The sequence below is a fragment of the Podarcis muralis genome, chromosome 7 (genome assembly GCF_964188315.1).
Source record: "Podarcis muralis chromosome 7, rPodMur119.hap1.1, whole genome shotgun sequence".
Classification (NCBI taxonomy): Eukaryota; Metazoa; Chordata; class Lepidosauria; order Squamata; family Lacertidae; genus Podarcis; species Podarcis muralis.
In genome coordinates, this window is record NC_135661.1 from 10,894,874 (window position 1) to 10,921,638 (window position 26,765).

General features: G+C 46.6%; 1 protein-coding gene across 2 annotated transcripts; it reads right to left on the minus strand.

The window, feature by feature from the left end:
- On the minus strand, positions 1-26,765 carry LGI3 (leucine rich repeat LGI family member 3). Of its 2 annotated transcripts, XM_028741224.2 has the most exons (8): positions 26,480-26,765; positions 15,685-15,756; positions 13,156-13,227; positions 11,294-11,365; positions 10,313-10,384; positions 8,280-8,449; positions 5,926-6,090; positions 1-4,103 (listed from the first exon to the last, which is right to left on the minus strand). In XM_028741224.2, the coding sequence occupies exons 1-8, from the start codon at positions 26,674-26,676 to the stop codon at positions 3,286-3,288; spliced, it is 1,638 nt and encodes a 545-aa protein (XP_028597057.2). In that variant the 5' UTR covers positions 26,677-26,765; the 3' UTR covers positions 1-3,285. The 2 variants fall into 2 exon arrangements, with proteins under 2 accessions (XP_028597057.2, XP_028597058.2); XM_028741225.2 differs by lacking the exon at positions 15,685-15,756.

Genomic DNA, 26,765 nt, shown 5'->3' on the forward strand with positions numbered 1-26,765 from the left:
TAGGGAATAAATAACTTTATTACAATGAATTAAATTTCCCAAGTCAAATTAAAAGGTGTAGAGGTGCCACTATTTTTCACAGTGCACATTCCCAAGTGCATTTCGTATGTGGTTAAGCAGAAGTGTCTGTCGTGAGAAGTGTCCTGTCCATATAGAGTCTCCCCTACCTGCTTAATATCATGCCTTCCCTAGGAAAGGTCCAAGCGTCCTGATGGAAGCTTCACTTCACCTTTATCCCCCCAATATTTTTCCTCAAGTACTTCCCAGCAGAGATGTGGAAGGCCATTCTCCTTGAGAATTCAAAATGCTCTTGGTATTTCCTAATTTTGAGCAGCCTCCACACCTACCTGCCAAAGGCTATCTTGGCTGAAGACAAGAGAAACTCAAGTTCCAGAATGGTGAGACACAGATTCTCTGTGTAGGCCCAGAGGCACCCTGCTCTCCATCCAAAAAGAAGAAAGGCTGCAATCCTCACCATAACCACTCAGAGGTAAGCCCCACTTAATTCAATAGGGCTTACTTCAAAGTAAGGGGGTTAGGATTGCAACATAACTCACACCATAAGGCTGAGGCCATCACACTTGTGTCCTTCATATCCCTGGGCCTTACATTCCTGAATCTGGACAGGATGGTGTGTGTGTGTGTGTGCATGCTACATTTTACACCACAAGAAATGCAGAGCCGAGGGGAGTTGAGTTGTCCTTTCCCCCACCCTGCTGTTGCTGTGCATGGCTATTCTCCAAGGCTTGAGATGCTTTTCTCCATCGCCTTGGGGAAAGGTGGCTGTGGAGAGTGAGGGTGAGGTCTAGAGAGGAAAGGCATAAGGACAGAAGAAGAATCCTGGTTGATCAGGCAATGGCCCATCAAGTTTGGCATCCAGTGGCCAACCAGAGGCCTGTGGGAAACCCACAAGCAGGGCCAGAACACAACGTGATGAAGGAAAACTGGACAGAAGGCAGGGAGAGTCAGTTGAGTTTCAGCCTGGAGTCTTTTCCAGCCCTACCAAGGGATGCTAGGGGCTGGATGTAGGACGTTCTGCATGCCATTATAAGAGAACAAGGGAGGCGTTCATGGTGAGTTCCAGCACCTCTTTTTCTAGAAAAACAGCATTGACTACACTCTGCCTTTACAAGCGTTAGGTGTAGAGGGTCTCAATTGCACCCAAGGCTTTCATAAATACTGCAAATTAAAAGAGGAGACCACGTTTGGGTGCCCTGCTCCTTCCACTAAAGGAAGGCAGTGCATGGATTTCCACCTACGCCCATAGAATCATAGAACTGTAGAGTTGGAAAGGACCCAAAGGAATCACATGACCTTCTTGAACCCAGGTATCCATGGTGCACCACTTCCTGTTTTATATAACCCTCTGCACCACATTCTTAAGCCTGAGCCATAGATTACCAGGCTCCTCCTTGCTCCTGTTCTTGCCCCAGGTTTAGCCTGTTTTGCTGTTCTCCTTCTGTTTGCACACTTGGATGTTCTGCTTGCCCTATGGATTCCATAGCCTCCTTCTACCACCCTTTCTAGAAGCCCTTGGCCTGACTCCTGGAGGCCAAGAGTCTGATTGAGGTTTCTCCATGCTTCAAATGGTTCTGAGGATCTGGCCCATTGAATGGTGCTAGCAGGAGATGTCACCAGTAGATCAAAATCCCATTCAGTTTATTCTGGGACTGGACAACAGCAAGTCCTGCCTTCTGCTGCTCCTCATCTCTCCTGAGCCAGTCCCAAGAGGTTCAAAGCCAGCCTTGATTTGGAAGAGGGAGCTTGGCCAAGTTGCAGCCACCCTGAGCCGGCAAAGCGAGCTACATGCAATGCTGACCCACTCAAATGGGCAAGAGTTTGCCCCATGCACCGCCTTGAGTCACAGAGACCCATCTGCCACCTCTGCCCCACACTGAAAGCAGGCTTTGCTCTTTTCTTAATACACTTTTTGCCTAACGAGAAGCAATAAGCAGGACTGAGTACTCTTTGGGGAATATGTAAAAATATAGAGAGACGTCCGCTGCCAAAGTCACATATTTTAGTTGCATAATAAAATAGCTGCATATAGTAACTGTCTTCATATAATCATAAACCGTATGCATCAGTTGCGCTATCCAGATGGATGTCTGGTCTCGATCCTGTGATATCTTCCAGCATATTCCTCTTAGTATGTGGAATAATGTTTTATGGACCCACAGAAATCTGCAAACGAGCTTAGAAATCATGGGATTTCTGGTAGGGGTTGTGTAATTAATATTTATGTCTCTTTACTTGCTACCTGATTCCCAATCCAACCACCATTATGTTTTCTAGCTCTCTGTCCACAACAGCTAGAAAGCGGCTTTCTTAGGATGAGAGTTGCTGTAGGTTTAGAGGTTAATAAGAGCTGATAGACCAGTCAGAAAAAAACTAGGATGTTAGAGGCACAGCTGGAAGTCAGCTGGGAGCTGCTGGTGCAGAGCCATAAAAAGTGTGTGTGTGTGTGTGTGTGCGCGCGCGCGCGCAGAATCAGGGTTTATTTGTTGCAAGGCAGGAAGTATGGAGCAAAAGATGTTGGTTTGTATTGAGCTCCCTGTTTAATGGATTGGTATGGATTGGCAGGGGCCAGCTGAGTCAATGAGGCCCTCCAGACATAATTTCTACTGCACTTTCATCATGGTTTGCAATCAGGATGCTATTCCATTCCTTAAAAAACAAAACAAAATTAAGCTTTTGGGAGATCTCAAAAGAAATGGAAGAAACCCGGGAGGAAAGGCAGGAGAACAGCGATTTGATGACAACCTTGTCGTGTGGGTGTACTTAAAAAACCAAAAGTTGCAACCCCAGAGGAAATCCCTAGTGTGGAAACGTAACATTTCAACTCTTACACGCTCAAGGGATCACCTCTAAAGGTCAATTCCAAGTGTGGTCGTTATTCCGGGGAGCTTCATATGTCTGTTGCGTGTGTATGTGTGGAGAGTTACTTCGGTGCTGAAATTTGGCAACAAGATTTGCGTTTCAACCGGCACGCTTGGCCAGCGTTGCATGGAGTTAATGACGTGAGGTCTAGGGGTGTGTTATTATTATTGCATATACATCCAGGTCGACGTAGGAGTGTGTGAGTGTATGTTAGGTCCCTTTTGTGTTCTGGAGGAGCCTCTGCATTGAGGAGGCCCTGAGCCTATATCCTTACCGTGGAGAGAAGAAGGGTGGGGGATGAGTAAGCAGCCTTGCTCCAAGTGACTACAGTGCTCAGGTGCCCACCTCCAGCAGAAGTGTGTGTGTGTGTGTGCAGGTAGGGGATGGCGGTGACCTACCTCTGCCCTACAAGCTGAGATCTACCACAATATGCTTGTAAACCAGTGTGTTCCCCTTGAAGCTGGGCGCAAGCAGGATATCCATGTCCTCCAAAGGGATAGGGCGGAAGGCGCGGGGAGCCTGCACAGAGAGTTCCTGGAACTTTGCAAATCTCTGCTTCTCTTCATCCCACAGGTAGATGTGGGTGAAGGAGAAGTCACTCCCCAGGGCCATATATTGATGCTGGGACACCCGGAACGGCTCCATCACCATGGAGCCTCGGGAGGGCAAGGTCTGCAGCTCCGTGAACCGCAGGCCCTCCCACTTGACCACCTTGGAGTCGCCAATGTAGCGGCTGAGGCACAGGAAGTTGTCCCTCTTGACCCGGAAGTGCTTGACCATCTGGACGTCCATCACGTCTGCCACATCGCCCAGGTGGAGGAACTGCTTCTGCGAGCGGTTCCACTGGTAGATGATGGGGGCCTGGGAACTGCTGGAGATGATCAGCCGGGGCTTGCCGTCAATCTCCAGGTACTCCACGTCGGTGTCACGGTGCCACGAGTGCAGGTCCTGGTGGGAGTAGAAGCCGTTCTGGTTCCAGCGGTAGAGGCTGGTGGAGCCAGCTTTGGAGCTGTCAGCAATGACGAAGAACCACTCGCCCTCGATCTGGAAGGCCTCGATATCGTTGGGCTTACGGATCTTCTGGCTGTCGATGTCCTGGATCTTGATGAACTTGTCGATGTTGGTGTCCCAGCGGTAGATGTAGGAGCCGCCGAAGAGCTGGGCCACCACGACGTAAAGCTGTGACTCGGCCACAATGGGCTTGCAGTAAACGGCTGAGTGAGCTGCAGGAGAACATTATGAGGCATCAACAGAGGAATAGGTCTGTTATAGGAATTCTAAGGTCATATATGCTTTTGAATTACGATGCTGGAGAAGACTCTTGAGAGTCCCATGGACTGCAAGAAGATCAAACCTATCCACTCTTAAGGAAATCAACCCTGAGTTCTCACTGGAAGGACAGATCCTCAAGCTGAGGCTCCAATACTTTGGCCACCTCATGAGAAGAGAAGACTCCCTGGAAAGACCCTGATGTTGGGAAAGATGGAGGGCACAAGGTGAAGGGGACGAAAGAGGACGAGATGGTTGGACAGTGTTCTTGAAGCTACAAACATGAGTCTGACCAAACTGTGGGAGGCAGTGGAAGACAGGAGTTCCTGGCATGCTCAGGTCCAGGGGGTCACAAAGAGTTGGACACGACTAAACAACAACAAAGGTCTTATACTGTATATATATAAAATAAATGTTCATAAATGTACAAAGCAAACACATACATAAGTATATAAACCATGTGTCTGAAATAGTACAGGAGAACAATCCTGAAGCCATTTTGACTCTCCTAAATTGACCTCAAACATTTCTCTGCAAGGAGGAAGGAAATGGGAAAAGCTCTCCAACTGTTTTTGGACTGTAGGGGCTTATAGTTCCCTGTAAATACAGTCTGGCAAGTATCTGTCAAGCTGAGCACACTATCAATATGCGTAAGAGATTCAGGAATTTTACCATCTCAAAGGAATGGCCAGGCTACCCAAAAAAGGCAGTCCTGGCAGACAGGAGAGAAGCAACACACTCAAATTTCTGCTGGGGACCACCTCTTTCTGTGACGTATGTATGATTTTTCTGAGGGTGGTCTTGAGCTACAGGGTGGGCAATATCAAAAGTCTATATAAGAGCTTGCACACCAATGTTCTGGGTTCCTCTCCTCCCTCCCTGCATGGGGTGAGTGGGGGACCCTGTTGCAACAGTTTAATAAAGATCAGGCTTACTAGCCGCTTTGCTTCTCAGTATTCTCTGGTTGGCCTCTGTTCTTTTCTCCTACCAATAGAGAACCTACATAAGGACTCTATATGGGCTCTTGGATACCCCATAAGGGGGAAAGGAGCAGTTTTTTTTTACTTATTTCAGTTGGAAGGAGACCCAAAGGGTCATCTCTTTCGATCCCTGCCCTGCAACGCAGGAATCACAGCTAAATGTTGCAGGCAACAGACTACAAGGAAGGAGGCACCATGGAGAGAGGATTGGGAAATGAAGCAACAACCCCTTCAAACAGGTTGTGATGAGGAATGTGGCATGCATCTTAGTCACCCCTGCCCTCTGGCATTTTTAAATGCATGACAAAAGACATGCATCTGTTGCACACGTGCATGACAGTTTTAGGTGGACATTCTGCAAAGGCCACCACCCCCAGATACATCATGTCTGCATCACAGAAAAGGCGGTCTACAACAGAAATCTGTGCGCGTTGTTTATCTCCTGTCTGGCAAGTTACCTGATTGCATTATCTGGGTTTTGGCCACTCTTTTGTTATTATAACTACTTAATTCCTGAATCTAGATCACAGGTCAAAGGCTCACACCCTGTTCATATATTGAATGTGCCCTTAAGACAGGATTTGGGAGGACAGGATCTGTGAGGAAAGAAACAACGGGAAGGTTTCCCACTTTGACCTTTCAGAGAAATATTTGAGGTCAATTTGTTCAGGACATTTTCTGTGGGGTTTCAGACATGTGGCTTATACTGGTATATACAGCTATGAACATTTATATTATGACCTTAAAATTCTTATAACACAATTCTACAAATTCTATGATTCCACCCACTGCTTACCAGGGATGCGGTCAAAGTCCCGCAGCTTCCGTTCGACATAGTCCCACTTGAGGATGCTGCAGCTGCTGGAACTGGGCTGGGCCAGGGCCACGTAGAGGTCGCTGGAGTACAGGAACGGCTCTGCGGACACAGACTGGAAAGGCAGGACCTGGTGCACCACGAAGTCTGATGTAGGAAAGAAACAAAGAGACCTTGTCTGTATCCCAAACAATTCCTGCTGATTGCCTTAAAAAAGCCATTAAATGGCTTGGGACTTTGGATACCTGAAGGGCCACATTCTACCACACCAGTCTGTCTGAACTCCATGGGTTCCCATTCCCACATGACATTAGACACTGGTCAGGAAAAACCTTCTTGATTAGGATGTCCTATTTACATAGCATCTTCACCTCCTGGACATCAGTCCAGTGCCAGGGTAACCTTCCCTACCCACCCATGTTTTGCCACGTGAAGTGTAGGTCGCTTTTTGCCATGGTTTCATCCGTTCTGTTACATTTCATTGTTCTGTAGTGTGAACATAAGAATGTAAGAAGAACCTGCTGGGTCAGGCCAATGGCCCATCTAGCCTAGCATCCTGTTCTCACAGTGGCCAACCAGCAAGCAGAACCCAAGCACAAGAGGCCTCTCCTCTCCTATGGTCTTCAGCAGCTGGTCTTCAGAAGCACTGCTTCCTCTGACAGAGCTATCCTGGTTGGTAGCCATCGACAGCTCTCTTCTCCTCCATGAGTCTGTCTAATCTTTAAAAGTCATCTACGTTGGTGACCAGGGACGCGGGTGGCGCTGTGGTCTAAACCACAGAGCCTAGGGCTTGCCGATCAGAAGGTCGGCGGTTCGAATCCCCGTGACGGGGTGAGCTCCTGTTGCTCAGTCCCTGCTCCTGCCAACCTAGCAGTTTGAAAGCACATCAAAAGTGCAAGTAAATAAATAGGTACCACTCCGGTGGGAAGGTAAACAGCGTTTCCGTGCGCTGCTCTGGTTCGCCAGAAGCGGCTTAGTCATGCTGGCCACATGACCCGGAAGCTGTACGCCGGCTCCCTCAGCCAGTAAAGCGAGATGGGCGCCGCAACCCCAGAGTCATCCGTGATTGGACCTAACGGTCAGGGGTCCCTTTACCTTTAAGTTGGTGAGTATCACCATCACTGCCTCGTGTGGGAGCAGGTGTCACAGTTGAACTATGCACTGCATGAAGGACTTTCTTTGACCTGTCCTGAATCTTCTGGCATTCAGCTCCACTGGATGTCCAGTGTTAGGAGAGAGGGAGAAAAATGTTTCTCTATTCACTTTCTCCATGCTGTGCATCATTTTACAGAGCTCTGTTCATGTGACCTCCTCTTTGCCTCTCCTCGTACCTAACCCTTTTCTCCAAACTGGAGTGTCAGGGATGTGACTGAGCTGGATGCCTGGGAAGAGTCTGACTCTGGAAATGAGGGAATGCAGTCACAGATAAGGCAAGAGTGGGTTAGTTTGACAGCCCCCCCCCCCCGAGTTTCCAGTCGCAAATAGAATAGTAGACTCAGAAGGCTCACAGTCGGTGGGCGGGGGAGGAATCAGACGGCCTTCAGGGGGTTGCTATGCAACCAGAAGGGAGGCTGCGTTTAGAAGGCTCTTCGTTTGAGAGTGGAGGGAAAGTCCATCCACCTTCCGCCCAAACCAGGAGGGCTGAAAAGGTTGAAATGCAACAGAAATGCAAGGGAGGAAAGACTGGACTTTGGCGTGCTTCATGCTGCGGAAGGGGCGGAGATTCAGAGTGAGCAAGTAATTAACAAGGGAGGCTGGTTCGGTGTGTTAATTGTAAATAAACGTACTATAAACCTGCCAGAGGCTCATTAATTCGTATTGGAGCTTGCTCGTGCCTGCCAGAGATCCTGACACGGAGGTTGGCATAGTTTTATAAAGTCAGTCATGACACCTCATACTCGCCTTTTCTTTCAACGAAGAAGTTCCAAACCAGGCATAGGCAAACTCGGCCCTCCAGATGTTTTGGGACTACAACTCCCATGATACCTAGCTAACAGGACCAGTGGTCAGGGATGATGGGAGTTGTAGTCCCAAAACATCTGGAGGGCCGAGTTTGCCTATGCCTGTTCCAAACGGTGCAACTTTTCTCCATGCGAGAGTCGCTTCAGCCTTTTGATCATTTTGGTTGCCCTTTTCTGAACCTCCACAGGTTTGTAGTGAGACAACCAAAACTGTACAAGGTATTCCAAAGGTGGTCATGGCAGGCACACATCTGCAGGAGAAGGGGATAGCAAGGCAGGGTTCCTCCCCACCCCCAGCAAAATCTGTAGATGCACCGCTGCTTCTGGGTGCCATTCTATTTCCCAGAAGGCCATGCAAATGCCACCTGTTCCTACCTGTGGTGACGCAGTCAAAGTCCTTGAGGGGCAGGTCCCGGATCTTCTGGCCTTGGTACTGAGCGGGGCTCCCACAGAAAACGGCGGGGATGCTTGTGTTGGTGCTTTCCATCCATTCCACTAGCCACTTGATGTTGCAGTCACAGGTCAACGAGTTGCCCCGGAGGTCTCTGTCAAAGAGAGAGGCAATTCAGGAGCAATCACCTCCACCCACAAATTGGCTACTGTATTTTTCGCTCTATAGGACGCACTATTTCCCCTCCAAAAATTAAGGGGAAATGTGTGTGCGTCCTATGGAGCGAATGCAGGCTCCTTGGCTTCAGCGATAGCAACGCAAAGCCTCTGAAGTGCAGAGGGAGCGCTCCCTCCGTGCTCTGGAGGCTTTGCGTTGCTTTTGCTGAAGCCTGGAGAGCGAGAGGCATCAGTGCACACTGACCCCTCTCGCTCTCCAGGCTTCAGGGATAGCCGCCTGAAGCCTTTGGAGCACAGCGGGACCTCGCTCTGCGCTCCGAAGGCTTCCGGTTCCTTTTGCTGAAGCCGGGAGAGCAAGACTCTCCCGGCTTCAGCAGAGAGGGAGAGCTGCGCAGCGCCCCTTCAGCGAAGCGGGAGGAGAAATGGAAGGGGCTCTGTTTCTCCGGCCGCTTCGCTGAAGGGGCGCTGAGCAGAGAGGGGGAGAATTCCCTCCCCTGTTCTCCCCCTCCTATGGTCCGGTGCGTCCTATAGAGCGAAAAATACGGTAATTTAAGAGCAGTCACCCAGTCCAAAGGCAAGATTGCAAATCTGATCCAGCATTCTCCAACTACCGCTGTCCCCCCCACTCTCCTCCCTAAGTATAGAGATTCCCTGTGCTTTGAAAATCCGAATAGGATTTGTTTGCTGTCCATCTTCACCAATAATAATGCTGATCTTATAATTCGTTTGCTTGTCAGTGTAGACTTATCCTGCTTAACTAGTTTTTTCTGTGGTCTTCTCTAATGTTAACACATAATAAACAAATTATTATTATTGCTGTCTGGAATGGCTCTAAGTGCAAGAAAAGCAAGACGAAAAAAAACAACCTTAGAATATTTGCTTTATGAAAATTACAGGATTTCAGCTGGAAGTTACAGGTTATGCCCTGATTGGAAATGAAGCAGTGTGACCACCCAAAACTTTTCCATGTATTGAAATTAGTGTTGAAAGTAGGATAGCTTTTGATCACCCCAACAGCATCATGGACACAAATAATAATAATAAATGCACAATGAAAAGAATGTCTTCTTCATTTCCAGTCAATGCCCATCCTGAGAATCCCTGCTGAAATTTGATAACCACAAATGTTCTGGGTTTTGTTCCACTTTTACTGCGCTGTGGTCTCTCTGGACAGCAATATTATGGTAGCCCAAATCCACTACTGATGCACTACTATTGTGTAAAGAACATGTCGCTTTAAAGTGGAGTTGGTGCTTTTAAATCTCACAGATTTTGAAAAGGAGAATGATACATATGCTTAATGCTCTCCTTTCCGCACAAATGAAATCAAATTATTTAACCGGGTGTGTCTTGCTGCTCCAAATTAAATTGGTCCATTCTGCTTGGCTCACCCATTTCCAGCCAGCCCTTCCCAGTAATTGAAGAAGAGAAGAAGAAGAGTTTGGATTTGATATCCCGCCTTTCACTCCCCTTCAGGAGTCTCAAAGCGGCTAACATTCTCCTTTCCCTTCCTCCCCCACAACAAACACTCTGTGAGGTGAGTGGGGCTGAGAGACTTCAAAGAAGTGTGGCTGGCCCAAGGTCACCCAGCAGCTGCATGTGGAGGAGCAGAGACGCGAACCCGGTTCCCCAGATTACGAATCTACCGCTCTTAACCACTACACCACGCTGGCTGGACTGTGGTTAATTTAATTACAATGGTGGGTCTTTCATATATGGTGAAATTCTTGCAGCTTGCCATGAGCTTGTGGGCCACAAATATGGGAGGACATTGCAATATTTGCAATTGCAAAAGGTGCAGGGAGCAGAATTACTTGCACCGAAGTGGGAAGGAACCTTACAGGTCGCTCAAGATGTCCAGCGGTTTCAGGAGGCCTCTGGGCAGCGTCTGCAGATTGTTGTAGGCCAAAGACCTGAAAGAAAGGAAGACGTGAATGTTGGGTTGTGCCAGGGGTTCCCCTCTTTGCTGCTCTTGAGGAACATAAGGATGTAAGAAGAGCCTGCAGGATCAGGCCAGGGGCCCATCTATTCCAGATTCCCATTCTCACAGTGGCCAACCAGATGCCCCAGTGAGGAGCCCACAAACAGGACCTGAGCACAAGACCCCTCTCTGTGGGATGTGAAACACAGAGCAGTCAAGTACAACATCCCTAGAGTGGACATAAAAAGGAGATGTCTGGACCAGCCAGTCGGAACTTCTGGGTCATGTGGCCAGCATGACTAAGCCGCTTCTGGCAAACCAGAGCAGCGCATGGAAACGCCGTTTACCTTCCCACCGAAGCGGTACCTATTTATCTACTTGTACTTTGACGTGCTTTCGAACTACTAGGTTGGCAGGAGCTGGGACTGAGCAACGGGAGCTCACCCCGTCGAGGGGATTCGAACCGACGACCTTCTGATCAGCAAGTCCTAGGCTCTGTGGTTTAACCCACAGCACCGCAAAAGTAGTCATAAGCAATAAAAATAAATATCAAAACACAAGCAACATAATTTAACACACACACACACCCGCAAGTCATAATAAGATCCACAAATAGAGATAGAAAAATTTAACATCGATAATAATGTGATTCCAGCATTGCAGAGGGTTGGACTAAATGCCTCTTGGGGGATTTATAGATCTACAAGTCTACGTATGATTCTACAACAGCAAAATTAACATCTGTAAAATTAAATCTTGACCCCAAGAAAAAAACAACCCCTAGGCTTCATTATTATTCTGGCAGGCATGTCCCACACTGCCAGGAGTGCACCAGTTAATCTTAGGTTGTCAGCAGCATGCAAGACCCAGTGCAGATGCTTTTGCCCAAGTGGCAACTCACAGGTGTGTCAAGGACTTGAGCCCACGAAAGGCATTTTTCGACAGAGCCTGGATGTTGTTGTTCTCGATGAACCTGAAGGCAAAGAGAAAGACATATTCTCACCAAGGGACTCCCATGCTTTGTGTAGGCCACCGCCCTGCCTTGCTATCATAAACTCATCCCTAATACCCACTACCCTATCCTTAAAAAAGCATCATTCAGAACAGCAATTTGCACGACCTACCAAGGAAGATAATAAAATCTTGAATAAAATTCAAAACATCAGCAGTTAATTGCACATTGATTCAAACCCCCCATTAAAAGTAGATTTAGTTTAATGAATTCAACAAAAACTATGAGCTTGACTGACATCGGTGTGAAGGAAGGTGAGGACAGGTGCACCACCTAGGCCCGAAGTCACCCCCCCCCCCAAAGCAGGCTCAAAGCTTCTCAAAATCATTTTCTCAGCAGCTAAAAGGCATTAGCTAAGCATCAGAAACATTTTGCTCTGCTGTAACAAAGGTCGCTTCTCAGGCTAGTTGACCTTGCCAAACAGTACATTCAACTTGCAACTTTTCTTTCCAGGAACTGTGCCAATAGAGCAAGAGAAGAAACATATCTGAACACTCTGAAACCCCTTGGCTTCTCACCCCCCCTTTCTTGGGAAGAGTCCCAAGACAGGAGCTTTCTGTTCATGCTCAGAGGAACTCATGGGGCAGGACTCCTGAGGGAGGCGAAAGGGGAAGGAACTAGAAGGGGAATATATACACTGTACAAATGACTGTGAACTCGTGCTTGTTTGTGGACTATCACACTTGCTCCTTCTACCAGTTCATGGATGGTAGAAATAAAAGCTTTTTCTCCGAAACTATTCCTTGAGTGTCTGTTGACTCCCATCTCCCTTTCCTGGGCGCAATATTTTTCCCACCTGAGGGCAAAGCCTCATAAGGCTACAGGTGAAATAAAAAATTTAAGGTCACACACACATATATATATAATGTTCATAAATGTACCAACCAAGCACATACATAGATGTGTGGACCACATGTCTGGAGCAGGACACGAGGACTGCCCTGAAACCATTTTCACTCCCAAACTGACCAAATGTTTTCTCTGCAAGGAGGGAGGTGGGGGCGCCTCCCCATTGTCTTTTTGCTCACAAATCCTGTCTTTTAAGGGTATGTCTGTGTATGAATAGGGTGAGCCTGTGACCTGGCTCAGGAACTAAGTATTTGTCATTACAAAAGACTGGCCAGGCTCCCCAGGGTATCCAATCAATTAACAGGTAACCTGCCAGTCAGGAGGTAAACAACGCGCTCAGATTTCTGTTGTAGACCACCCTTTCTGTGATGCAGGTATAATGTTTCTGGAGGTGGTCTTGGACTCCAAGGTGGGCAATTTAAAATGTCTATATAAGGGCAGGCACACCTTTGTTCTGGGTCCTCCTCCTTCTCCTGCGTGTGGGGGAGCACCCTGTTGCAACAGTTCAATAAAGATCAGGCTTAGGAGCTGCTTTGCTTCTCAATATTCTCTGGTTGGCCTCTGTTATTTGCTCCGATTGATGGAGAACCTACAAAGGACTCTATAAGGGCTCTTGTGTCCCCCATAAGGGAATAAGGGCAGATTTCCGTTTATTACACCAGCTTTTGAAAGTCTGATAGTCATTGACAACCCCTCCCCAGCCCCCGCCACCCCTCCATTGGTTGCGTAGGGATGGGCATGGCTGTAGCTGGAATAAGATGTGTGACCTTTGTTGTGTATTTTTGTTCCTAAGACTTATAAACATCAGCTCTCCCCTTTCCCCCTGTTCCTGGCACTTCTTCCTACTACAAGTGTTGTCCCAGTGTGTCCCCTTGTAGAGGCTAGGGGAAAGTGACCCGTACAGGTACTGCAGGTGGGAGAGTCCGGTGAACGCATTGTCCCCAATCAAGGAAAACGTGTTGGAATTCAATAAGCTGCAAAGAGAAAAGACACGGTGTTAAGGCGGTGAGATGGGACAGTAAACCCTAGCAATGCTTGGCTTAACATTTCATGTCAAATTCTGTGCGACTGCCATAAAGCTTAGGGAACAAGCTGTACTACCAAAATGATTAATGTTTTAAATGACAATTTTAGGTTATATTTTAGTGATTAAGATTTAATGTATATTTTTAACTGCTGTTATATCTGAATTGTCTCTGTTAAACCCAATTGCAATCCAATGTACCCCTGTTATGTTTTATGATTTTTCTGATATTGTAAGTGAGCCGGAACTGGTCTGTGACCGTAATAATAAAATTCATTCATTCAACATTTCATGTCACGTTGCGGGGGTTGGACTAGATGACCCTTGGGCCCCTTCCAACGCTACAATTCTAGGATTTTGCTTTGAGTATCACAAGGAGATGGCTTCAGAAGAGGGAGAGATGGGAGCTCAGTGCCTCTTAGTTGAGAGACCAGCAGATTTAAGCTTTCCTCCTCCTTTAAAAGGTAAAGGTAAAGGGACTCCTGACCGTTAGGTCCAGTCACAGACAACTCTGGGGTTGCGGCGCTCATCTCGTTCTATAGGCTGAGGGAGCTGGCATACAGCTTCTGGGTCATGTGGCCAGCATGACTAAGCCACTTCTGGCGAACCCGAGCAGCACACGGAAACACTGTTTACCTTCCCGCCAGAGTGGTACCTATTTATCTACTTGCACTTTGACGTGCTTTCGAACTGCTAGGTTGGCAGGAGCAGGGACCAAGCAATGGGAGCCCACCCTGTTGCGGGGATTCGAACCGCCAACCTTCTGATCGGCAAGCCCTAGGCTCTGTGGTTTAACCCACAGCGCCACCAGCATCCCTCCTCCTCCTTTATTCCATCCCAGTTGCTCATCACATGAATTCTGAAAATTCATCACATGAATTCTGCGAATATTTAGAAGTCGCAAAAATGATAGAGTTAATAAGAAATCAATCGATAGATAAGCTTAAGAAAAAATGGGAATGTTTTAAAAATTACTTGAACAAACATGGTTCCAACAATAACACTTGGCAGTGTTTAGACAGAGGTATCCGAAGATGGAGACCAATAATTAAATACAGGTCAAAGATAGGAATGGCTGAACTGAAATCAGAGAGCAGACAGAAGTCAACAAACCAACAAATTAAAAAATGGGATTCAATCTAGTAGGAGGGACTTTGTGAGCAGCATACCCTGGTACTTTTTTTGAATTAACAAAATAATGCTTTTGTTTGATAGGTATTTTTAGTCTTGTAAATTTTTTTGTTTCATTGCCGTTCATGTTTCTATTTCTTTTTTTCTTTTCTCTCTCTCTCTCTTTATTTCTTTCATATAATACACATTTATTCTAGATGTTTGATAATTTGATAATGTATACTGTAATAACTATCTTTAAGCTAGAAATACCCCATGTAAGTTGTGTTTTTTTCTCTTTGTTTTGTTTTTTGTATGAAATGTTTGTCTAATAAAAGTGAATAAAAATTAAATAAAATAAATAAATGTGTAACTAAAAAATAAATAAATTCTGTAAATGGGAACTAGTGCCTGGGTTTGTCGCCCCCCCCCCAATCCTTTTCCTTTTTGTGTTGTGACTTTTAGAATGTAAGGTGTAAGGAGTGTTCTTATTACTGATAGTTGAAAAGGACAGAAGGAAAACAAAGGCTCATGAAAACCAGATGTTTCCCACTCCAGTTGGGTGCAAAAGCAATTCTATTAGTGCCTTGCCCTGTGGCATTAACTATACAGTGGTACCTCGGGTTAAGTACTTAATTCGTTCCGGAGGTCTGTTCTTAACCTGAAGCACCACTTTAGTTAATGGGGCCTCCCACTGCCGCTGCACGATTTCTGTTCTCATCCTGAAGCAAAGTTCTTAACCCGAGGTACTATTTCTGGGTTAGCGGAGTCTGTAACCTGAAGCGTATGTAACCTGAAGCGCATGTAACCCGAGGTACCACTGTATTGCAGAGTCCACATTCCAACCACTGCCGTTTCTAAGCTGAAAAAGTTAATGTGTCAAGGCAGAAAGGATGTCCTCTCTCATCTGCTGCCATGGAAAACTCCTGCCCTTTGCCCAATTACAGTGGTACTTCGGGTTACAAACGCCTCAGGTTACAAACGCCTCAGGTTACAAACTCCGCTAACCAGGAAGTAGTACTTCGGGTTAAGAACTTTGCCCCAGGATGAGAACGGAAATCGCACAGTGGCGGCGCGGCGGCAGCAGCGGGAGGTCCCATTAGTGAAAGCGTGCCTCAGCTTAAGAACTTAACTCGGGATAGGTTTGTAACCCGAGGTACCACTGTACTAGCCTAGGCAGTCACTCTAATGGTAAAGTTCTTTGGCTGGCTAAGCAGCGCTGTGACGAACTCAGGATAACAAGAACCCTTCTCCCCAAAGACAAAACCAGGGGAAACAGACAGGCAGAGAGACATACAGGAACTGCAGGAACGGGAGGTGAGCGAAGGAGGCTTCTTTGATTTCGCTGAAGTCTGCATTTATCAGGGTCCTGCAGGAGAGGAGAGGGAAAGAGAGAGAAATGCTAAAACGTCTGCTGAAACAGAAGGAGGCAACTGAATCTCACAAAAGGATCTGTGCAGCAGTAAAAAGGTAGCTTGTCCACACTTCCACTTGTCCTGGGCCTTGAAAGCACATAAGTGAGTGGCATTTCCCTTGCCCCACTCCTTTCCCTGTGAAAACCCATGCTTTTAACTCTAAATGGGAGCAAAAGTCAATCTGGAGAATTGCCCTTTGCTCTGATTGAGCACTAGAGAGCAGTTTCCCCTGGGGAAGCTCACAAAACACCGGGATAAGAGGAAAGCTTTTCTCTATCTCAGCACTAGAACTTGTGGACACACAATGAAGCTGAATGTTGGAAGATTCAGGAAAGATAAAAGGTATATTTTGTGCAAAAGATAAAGGTAAAGGACCCTTGGACGGTTAAGTCTAGTCAAAGGCAACTATGGGGCTCCCTCACTTTCAGGGCGAGGGAGCCAGCGTTTGTCCGCAGACAGCTTTCTGCGTCATGTGGCCAGCATGACTAAACCACTTCTGGTGCAACAGAACACTGTGACGGAAGCCAGAGCGCACAGAAACACTGTTTAATCTTCCCACCACAGTAGTACCTATTTATCTACTTGCACAGGCATGCTTCTGAACTTCTTTTTTTTTTAATAACCTTTATTAAGATTTTACAAATAGAAGTTTAAAAACAAAAGCACAAAAACAGACAAAAAACAAAAAACAAAATTTAAAAAGAAAAAAGAAAAAGAAAAAATCACTCTTTCAAATATTATACCACTCATTAACTTATTTTCATGACTTCCTCACACCTCCCTTTTTTGTATTCCATTTATAGGTTTGTTCAGCAAATTCATACCCTCTTATTTTACCCTTAGTTATTTTCCTCACTTATTGTAACTTCTAATCATATTGCTAGAGCCACTTCGTTTCATTTCAACGTCATTCACATTCAAAAATTTTACAATATTTCTGTAAGTAAATTTTAAATTTCTTCCAATCTTCTTCCACCGACTCTTCTCCCTGATCTCGGATTCTGCCAGTCATTTCCGCCATCTCCATGTACTCCATTACTTGCATCTGCCATTCTTCCAGAGTGGGTAGGTCTTGTGTCTTCCAATGCTTAGCGATGAGTATTCTTGCTGCTGCTGCATTATGGCTACCGGCCATAATGGCTGTCCTTTGCCGCTACAGTTGGAAGCAACAGTGCTTCTGAATACCAGTTGCTGGAAACCAGCTTGGGTATGGACTGCATGCCCTCTGCATGGCGACGTCTGATCAGCCACTGTGGGAACAGGAAGCTGGACTAGATGGATCACTGGCCTGAACCAGCAGACTCTTCTTAACTTCTTGTGTTCTTATGATACACAGAGAGTTTGTGTACCATCACACTAAAAACATATGTGGATTCCACACCTATGTAATTGGTCTGTACTTTGATGAGAGAGTGCAGGATTCTGTGGTTCCAGAGAGTGAACAATCTCGAGACAGGGAATAATAATAATAATAATAATAATAATAATAATAATAATAATTATTTATTTATATCCCGCCCTCCCCAGCTGAAGCCGGGCTCAGAGCGGCTAACAACAATAAAAGTAACACAGTTTACATAAAATCACAATCAATTAATTGAAATGCATTCTAAAATCAATTCATTCTAAAATCAATTCAGAATCAAATTGATGGCAACCATTGGGCTAGAGTTCTGCGAGGATCACCGAAGGAGGGGGTCAGGCTGTGCCTTGGCCAAAGGCCTGGTGGAACAGCTCCGTCTTGCAGGCCCTGCGGAAAGATGTCAAGTCCCGCAGGGCCCTAGTCTCTTGTGACAGAGCGTTCCACCAGATCGGAGCCACAGCCGAAAAAGCCCTGGCTCTGGTTGAGGCCAGCCTAACCTCCCTGTGGCCCGGGATCTCCAAGATGTTTTTGTTTGAAGACCGTAAGGTCCTCCATGGGACATACCAGGAGAGGCGGTCCCGTGGGTACGAGGGTCCTAGGCCGAATAATTGTGGCGAAACCAGTTTCCAATTTGCAAAGGTGGTGGCTTCTCCATTAGTGGCTCAAAGCACGAGCGACAAATTGGCTGTTTCCAATCACACTCCCAGCCACAAACTCACTCACGCCTGCTTCCAGATGTGTGTACGGTTTATCTTTTTTTGTGTGGCATTTATGTTCCATCTTTTTCTTTGAGGATCTCAAGGGGGCTTACATTGTTCTGCTCCTCCCCATTTTATCCTCACAACAACCCTGTGAGGTCGGTCAGGCTGAGAGGCAGAGAGTGGTCCCCGGTTCACACCCAGTGAGTTTTTTTATTTGAGGTGCCCAGATGGTGCCATTGTCATCAGAACGCCAACCTATCTCCACCCCCAACCCCATTTTGCTTCCCCATACTGGTAACAAACTGTGAAACCCCACCAATGCTTATGATCCTTTCTGGGGCAAATCTAACAAATTATTTTAAAATAAATAAAAATCTGCTGTTGTTAACTGCTGCCTACAACCTAAAGTTTGCTATGAAATGATATATATATATATATATATATATATATATATATATATATATATATATAATGTTCATAAATGTACCAACCAAGCACATACATAGATGTGTGGACCACATGTCTGGAGCAGCACAGGAGGACTGCCCTGAAACCATTTTCACTCCCAAACTGACCAAATGTTTTCTCTGCAAGGAGGGAGGAGGTGGGGGAGCCTCCCCATTGTCTTTTTGTTCACAAATCCTGTCTTAAGGGTATGTCTGTGTATGAATAGGGTGAGCCTGTGACCTGGCTCAGGAACTAAGTATTTGTCATTGCAAAAGACTGGCCAGGCTCCCCAGGGTTTCCAATCACTCAGATTTCTGCTGTAGACCGCCCTTTCTGTGATGTATGTATGATGTATCTGGGGGTGGTCTTGGACTCCAAGGCGGGCAATTTAAAATGTCTATATAAGGGCGGACACACCTTTGTTTTGGGTCCTCCTCCTTTCCTGTGTGTGAGGCGAGCACCCTGTTGCAACAGTTCAATAAAGATCAGGCTTACTAGCTGCTTTGCTTCTCAATATTCTCCGGTTGGCCTCTGTTATTTTCTCCGACCAATGGAGAACCTACAAAGGACTCTATAAGGGCTCTTGTGTCCCCCATAAGGGAATAAGGGCAGGTTTACGTTTATTACAGCTAATTAAGGCCCTAAAAAGACCCTAAGGGTCTGTCTGCACTACTGACTTTACAGTGGTGCCCCGCAAGACGAATGCCTCGCAAGACGAAAAACTTGCTAGACGAAAGGGTTTTCCGTTTTTTGAGTCGTTCCGCAAGACGAATTTCCCTATGGGCTTGCTTCGCAAGACGAAACGTCTTGCGAGTTTGTTTCCTTTTTCTTAAAGCCGCTAATAGCCGCTAAGCCGCTAATAGCCGCTAAGCCATTAATAGCCGCTAAGCCATTAATAGCCGCTAAGCTGCTAATAGCTGCTAAGCCGCTAATAGCCGTGCTTCGCAAGACGAAAAAACCGCAAGACGAAGAGACTCACGGAACGGATTAATTTCGTCTTGCGAGGCACCACTGTATTTGCTTTTCATGCTACTCTCTTACCCTAGGAACGCTGGGAATCACAGATCTGGGGTAGGAGGCCCCTCACCAGCAGGAATCCTTTGCAAATGTTAAGATAAAACTGATTTGCTTGCAGTGTGTGGCTGGGCGTCCGATGTCATCCTCCTCAATTACTGTCAGGCTGTCCTACATTCACAGATTTCACGTCGTCTCACTCACTGGCTACAGGCCAAATGCTAAACTGCACATTTTTCTAGCTGGTAGGCGCCAGCCATCAGAATCCTGATGGCAAGTGACTGGACCGTGCAGACTTGTTTATCCTTTACTGTGGTTGTTATCTGCATATTTTGAAAAGCTTTGAATTATTTTTTTAAAAAAAGGTTGTCTCCTGACTTTAGCTCTCAGTAGGCAGAACCTGGGGCCCCAATCTTGCTCCATTCCACACGCACCCCTGAGATTGATCTCTCCTCTCTCTGTCCTTCTCCTCCTCTTCTTGCAGTTTCCCTTCTCTTTTATACATAAGCTGAGCACAGCCAAAGAAATATAGTCCCTTGGCAGAGAGGATGCATTTAAAGATCTCTCCATTTGCTGTGATTAATGAAGGGTGGTTGGAGAGAGGCTGGAAGAAACACTTAAACAAATCAATGCGGGCATCAGCATTGGCACAAAGACAGAGCCAGGCGCAGCAGTCTGGGAGAAGAGTGTTAGGAAATGCCAGAAATTCCCAGTGGGATAGGATGGGGTTGCGGGGATGCTGAATCAACTCGCAGCCCTAAGGCTTGGTTTCCAGACCCTTGGTCATCTTGGTCACCCTCCTCTGTTCCTTCTGAAACCTTGGGGCCCCAAATAGTCTCACTATTGCTTTCCTTGATCTTGACGCTGGACTTCTGCTGATTCAAAACCATCTCTCTCTCACACGCACACTTGCAGTTTGAAGTGGAATTCTGCCATCTCAGTTGATCACACCTTCGTTCTGCATAAATTGGAATTATCTCATCTTATTATGCAGTCTGAATCCCTCACTTCAGGCTGTAGATGATGGGGAGAGAGTCACACACAGAAAGCCCTGTCCAGAAGCAAGAAACTGGCATTATCAACAAGAGGAGTTTGCCAAAACTCTCTCTCTCCTTCTGATGTGCCCCATGCAAGTTTGTTTTTTAACATGGGGGAAGCAACAATTAAATGCCTACTGTGGGTTAAACCACAGAGCCTAGGACTTGCCGATCAGAAGGTCGGTGGTTCAAATCCCCATGATGGGGTGAGCTCCCATTGCTCGGTCCCTGCTCCTGCCAACCTAGCAGTTCGAAAGCACCTCAAAGTGCAAGTAGATCAATAGGTACCGCTCCAGCGGGAAGGTAAACGGCATTTCCGTGCGCTGCTCTGGTTCACCAGAAGCAGCTTAGTCATGCTGGCCACATGACCGGGAAGCTGTATGCCGGCTCCCTTGGCTAATAAAGCGAGATGAGCGCCACAACCCCAGAGTCGGTTATGACTGGACCTAATGGTCAGGCGTCCCTTTACCTTTACCTTTTACCTGTCCACAGTCTGAAGTGGCATAGTCCAGAATAGGGGTGCCAACCTGAATAAGATATGGGGGGCTGGCCCCCTCAAATATTTTATTGGGGGGCTGAAGGCCCCTCAGCCCCTAGGAGTTGGCTCCTATGGCCCAAAATACTGCCATCTCACTGTGCCTGATGTGCACCAATGTCTCTGATATTTATATATTTAACTTCACCGCAGTTTACGAAAATGATAGATCAATTAAGAATTAAGAAAAATTAACAATAATCTATAGTTTTTAGTTTAGTTTAAACCAGTTTGGTTTGGTTTGGTTTATAGTTAGACTAAAAGCAGATCAGACTTGCTCCAACTTTCTAAACACCTGGGTAAAGGTAAAGGACCCCTGACTGTTAAGTCCAGTCGTGGACGACTCTGGGGTTTGGGCGCTCATCTCGCTTTGCTGGCTGAGGGAGCCGGCCTTTGTCCACAGACAGCTTCCGGGTCATGTGGCCAGCATGACTAAGCTGCTTCTGGCGAACCAGAGCAGTGTTGCTTAAACACAAATGTTTTTTGCAAGCACCAAAAAGAGTACAGCGAAGGTGCCTGCCTGACATCAATAGGCGGGGAGTTCCAAAGTGCAGGTGCTGCCACCCTAAAAGGTCAAGTTCTTAAAAATGTGGAAGGGGTATTAGGAGGCACCTGCAACAGTGTCAATTTTGCTGCCAGAAACAGTTCGAGTGGGCACACACAGGCAATCTCATAGGTAAACTGGTCCAAAGTTGTTAAGGGCTTTATATACTAATAGTACCTCTTGAGAAAAAGGGATGCGGGTGGTGCTGTGGGTTAAACCACAGAGCCTAGGACTTGCCGATCGGAAGGTCGGCAGTTTGAATCCCCATGACGGGGTGAGCTCCCGTTGTTCGGTCCCTGCTTCTGCCAACCTAGCAGTTCGAAAGCACGTCAAAGTGCAAGTAGCTAAATAGGTACTGCTCCGGCGGGAAGGTAAACGGCATTTCCGTGCGCTGCTCTGGTTGGCCAGAAGCGGCTTAGTCATGCTGGCCACATAACCCGGAAGCTGTACGCCGGCTCCCTCGGCCAATAAAGCGAGATGAGCACCGCAACCCCAGAGTCGGCCACGACTGGACCTAACGGTCAGGGGTCCCTTTACCTTTACCTTTAAGGAGTCTCAAAGTGGCTAACAATCTCCTTTCCCTTCCTCCCCCACGACAAACACTGTGAGGTGAGTGAGGCTGAAAGACTTCAGAGAAGTGTGACTAGCCCAAGGTCACCCAGCAGCTGCATGTGGAGGAGCAGAGACGCGAACCCAGTTCACCAGATTACGAGTCCACCACTCTTAACCACTACACCACACTGGTGTATAATAAAAGAGACCTTGGCTCCACATTAGGAATAATTTTCTGACAGTAAAAACCACTTGGACAGTGGGACAGACTCCCTCTGAAGGTGGTGGACGCTTCTTCATGAGAGGTTTATAAAACAGAAGTTGGATGGCCACCTGTCAGGGATTCTTTATCTGTGATTTCTGCCTTGGAGTTGGAGTAGAGGGCCCTATGAGTCCTGGTTCTGTCTCTTATATCAGCCTTCCCTCGCCTGGTGCCTTCCAGATGTTTTGGACTACAGTACACATCAGCCTCAACCAGCACAGCTGCATGACGCTGGCACCAATAGGAACTGGCTCGTGGAAGCTGGGGCTGATGGGAGTTGTGGTGCAAAACTTCTGGTGGGGAACTGAGGCAGCCTTGCGCACTCGCACATACTCCAGACTTCTCTATTCAGCCCCACAAGCCCCATTTGGTGCACACATGTGCATAGATCCACACCACCAGTTTTACACACCTGAGTGTGCTCACCACGTGAAGCAGACAGGCTCTAGGGCTGCATGTTCATATCGTGCTTCTGAGGTTTCTTCCAGACAGCTGGCTGCTGCCAGTGTAATGAATTATTGCTCTCCTGTTGCAAGATGTAAGTGGAATTTCAATTGACTTTCCACACCTTCGGGGATTTTGCACTTCCACGCCAGTAGATAGGAGAGGAAGATGCAACCGGGTTAGTAGGGTGGGGGTGGGGAGCGCTAAGTGATCCTCACATAAATAAGTAAATCAAAACCTCTATTATTTATTTAGTGCTAAGCATTCTAGTGTGGTTGCCTATTGCTACCCATGAAATGTTAAAAGACAGTGCAGATTAAAAAGTGTTTAATTAGCACAAAACCAAATCAAACGAGAAAATCATGTCTAAAATGGTGCTGATGGAAAGAGTTTAATCTTTAAAATCAGCACTATAGTTTTATAGTGCTATATCAGTGGTACTATAGGTAGAAAAGAATTTTAGCACTAATGAAAAGATCGATTTAAAGCAATTAACGGGCTTTGAAATGGTGTCCAGGAAGGTGTTTTGTCTATGAAGACAACATAGAGTTCCTTTCACTCTTTCACCTGGGTCTTAAAATGTATTGGAGGCTTTTAGCTCACACTGTAAACAGAAAAGCCTCTCTCAACACACTACTCCAAGACTAAAATAATGATTTTTTGGAAAACGCAGCCCTCAATATAAATAGAGTTTGGATCAACATGATTTACAGCAAACTCGCTCCTTCAGATATCTCGGAGTCCTTTTTAGTGAATCATTGTCTTTGAAGTGGCATATACAAAGCACAGAAAGCTATAGGGACACCGATGAAGTTTTATTTTACGGAGTGTGGACAGTTGTTTCTTCCAGCATTGAATCGTTTTGGTAAGCAAAGTGATCCCACAAATGCTGTATGGAGCTGAAATTTGGGGCGACAATGTGAACTCTATTAAAGGGTTAGAAACAGTTCAGAATCAATTTCTTAGGAGATAATTCTCCTTAGCCAGCGGAACAACAGCTGCACTTCTATGTACAGAAACCAGATGGACAATGATCAGAGCAAGACTGCATCCCATTCAACTATCTGAAAAGATTTACTTCCTGACCCTGTGAGCTTTTCCAGCCCTGTGCTGTATGGGGAACAGCTCTGGTGGAAATCAAACATTCAATGTATCCTGGATTACTATTGTGTCCATGAATTGAACAAGTTTTTGAATATGGACAAGAGCCCACTAAGGCTCTACTGGACAGAATCTGGACGGGACCTACAAGAGATTAAATCTTCCAAATGTTCTCTGTGGTTCCCACTCTTAAAACAGGGCATTTTAGAGCCAGTTATTTGTCTAAAAAACTCTTACCTGGTCCATTAAGACCTGCCTTTATTGAGCTGTGTTACTAAGCAATGCCCTCAGCTGTGCTGGAAGGGCGTTATAAGATTTCATACGTAGACACTGTATTTGTGGGCAACCACATACTTTTTTATTTGTTATGTTGCACAGAACCTATATACACAGAACCTAGGAGATCTTTTCTAAATCCTGTTTGTTCAAGAAAGCAGTCTCTCACCCCCTAGTTAACTGGCGAAAATGTATAATTCGAAGTCAGACACATGCTGGAAAAGTAAAGAGAAAAAGGGTACATTCTATCACATGGGTAGGCAAACTAAGGCCCGGGGTCCGGATCCAGCCCAATTGCCTTCTACATCTGGCCTGCAGACGGTCCTGGAATCAGGGTGTTCTTACATGAGTAGAATGTGTCCTTTTATTTAAAATGCATCTCTGGGTTAGTTGGGAGGCATAGGAATTCGTTCATTATTTTTTTCAAAATATAGTCCGGCCCCCCACAAGCAGAGGCGTAGCAAGCCCAGGTGATACCCAGTGTAGAATTTTTTTTGTCACCCCCTCCCCCCACATTGACAGCTCGGGGTAGCCTTGGGAGTCGCGGGTGGGTGCCAAATGTCCGCACCCTTCCTATGCCTCTGCGCCCCCACCCCTCTGACTCCCAAGTACCCCGAGCCATTGGGGGAAGGGGGAAGCTATGCCGCTTTGCTGGGGTGCTGGCAATTTTTAATTATTTTAATTATTTTTTTGTACCTATGACATGTGGGGATTGTTCAGTTCTGTTGCATACATTTTAGCATGTTTTCATTTATTGCTTGCAACTACCTCAGTTTTATTTTTGTAATTATGCAAATCTTTTGATGTTGTAAACCGCCTGGATCAAGGTTTTAACTATGGGAAGGTGATGAAGATGCTCCTCTCGTGTCTCCAATCAATCTGGTTTTCCGAATTTTTGCTTTAAGGTACAGAGCAATGCAGTGATGCGCATTAATGCTTGAATTGTCCCTGTGCAACAAAGGAGCGATGTAAGAGCAAGCACTGCACCAGTTCCACCCGGCTGACATTTAATATGGATATTCAGTTGTATTTATGGCATGCTAGCATCCCACATGCTCAGATTGCACCATGGAGTGGCTGTGCACACTCCCCCCCCCCCCGAGCTTCCCACATACACAATCATGTTGGCTGGAAACTTAGGTACTTTCTTTAAAAAAGGAAAGGAAAATCAAGATTTGTGGGGTGCTGAATTTCGTTTATTTATACCAGTGCTTAATAAGCATGCTGCAAGCTCACATGAGCTCCAACTTTTCACTGCACATGCATTATGTTATTGCACACTGCTAAGAAATTAGAAAATGGGGGGGCGGGGCAGAGAAGACCCTGTATGCACTTGGTACATATTACCGTACAATTTGTGGTGGAATTGTAAGCTGGTGCAAGATTTTTAGAATTTAATTTTGACAGAAATGATAAATATTACTAAAACTCTTGTTTGCTGTCCAAAATGAATGTTACTGGATATTTTTTGACGATACCAGTATAGATATGTTGTCAAAAGAATTGGTCTTTTGCATGATCTTGGCAGCTCAAATAGCAATTGCAACTCGGTGGCAAACAGCCTAAAATCTTACACTTACCACTCCCTCTGGAATATGGCTATGATGGAAAAAAATTAATCATAATCTCCACTTGATCACTGCAACGAAAAGCCTGGTTGAGCTTTCACAGATCTCACACCACAGAGAGAACTTCTATATCACCTCAAGGTTTATGATATAACCAGTTCAGCTTCACGTCATTAAAGGCAGACGAGCCAAGCGAGTGTCAAGAAGCAACCAAGAGGTTTGGCTCTATAAACCAACACAGCCACTGCCTTGCATTTGCATGTAGAGCTGCCATTAAGGATCATGTAGCCTGGCTGGTCTTTCCACCCGCAAGAAGCCATCTATAGGCAGTGTGGCATAGCGGTTAGAGTGTTGGATTAGGACCTGGGAGACCAGGATATGAAGCCCTCGGGCCAGTCACTCCCTCTCAGCCTAGCCTACCTTACAGGGTTGTTGTGAGGATGAAATGAGGACGGTGAGATTTATGTATGCCACCTTCAGCTCCTTTAGCAGAGGTGGGACGTGCATGTAATTCATCATCATCATCTATAGAACCCCCCTCTTTCTCGAGGAGCAAACGAGCCATTCCCCAGCTGGGATGCAACATCTGGAAATGGACTTTCACAGGAGACCAGTCTGAAGATGCTGAAGATGCAGACCTTTGCTCCCAATGCTGTCTGTGCTCACCACAGCAATCTAACCCCTCACTTCTGACCCCTCATCCCTGACATCTGTCTCTTGGACACCAGCCGGCCCTGTTCCACCCGGGGACACCATCTCCACATGCTCCTGAACCCCTACTGCATAGCAGCCCGTCACCCACCCACCAAGAGACAGATCCCCCATCCACTTACAGCGAAATCACATCCCGCGGCAGGCTCTTGGGGATGGCCTTGGAGTCGACGCAGAAGGCTGTGTCTCTGGTGCAAGAGCAGCTGGGCGGGCAGGGGGGAGGCCTGGGGGCTTTCCGGCAGGTGGCGGGCAGCCAGAGGCAGGCCAGGCCCAGGAGGAAGAGGAGGAGAAGCTGCCCCAGCCTCTGCAGCTCTGCCATGGCCTTTTCCTGGGAAGGAACCAGTCCTCCAAGGCTGGGGAAGGTCTCCCCAGGGAGAAACGGGCGTTTGCAGCAGCAGCAGCAGCAGC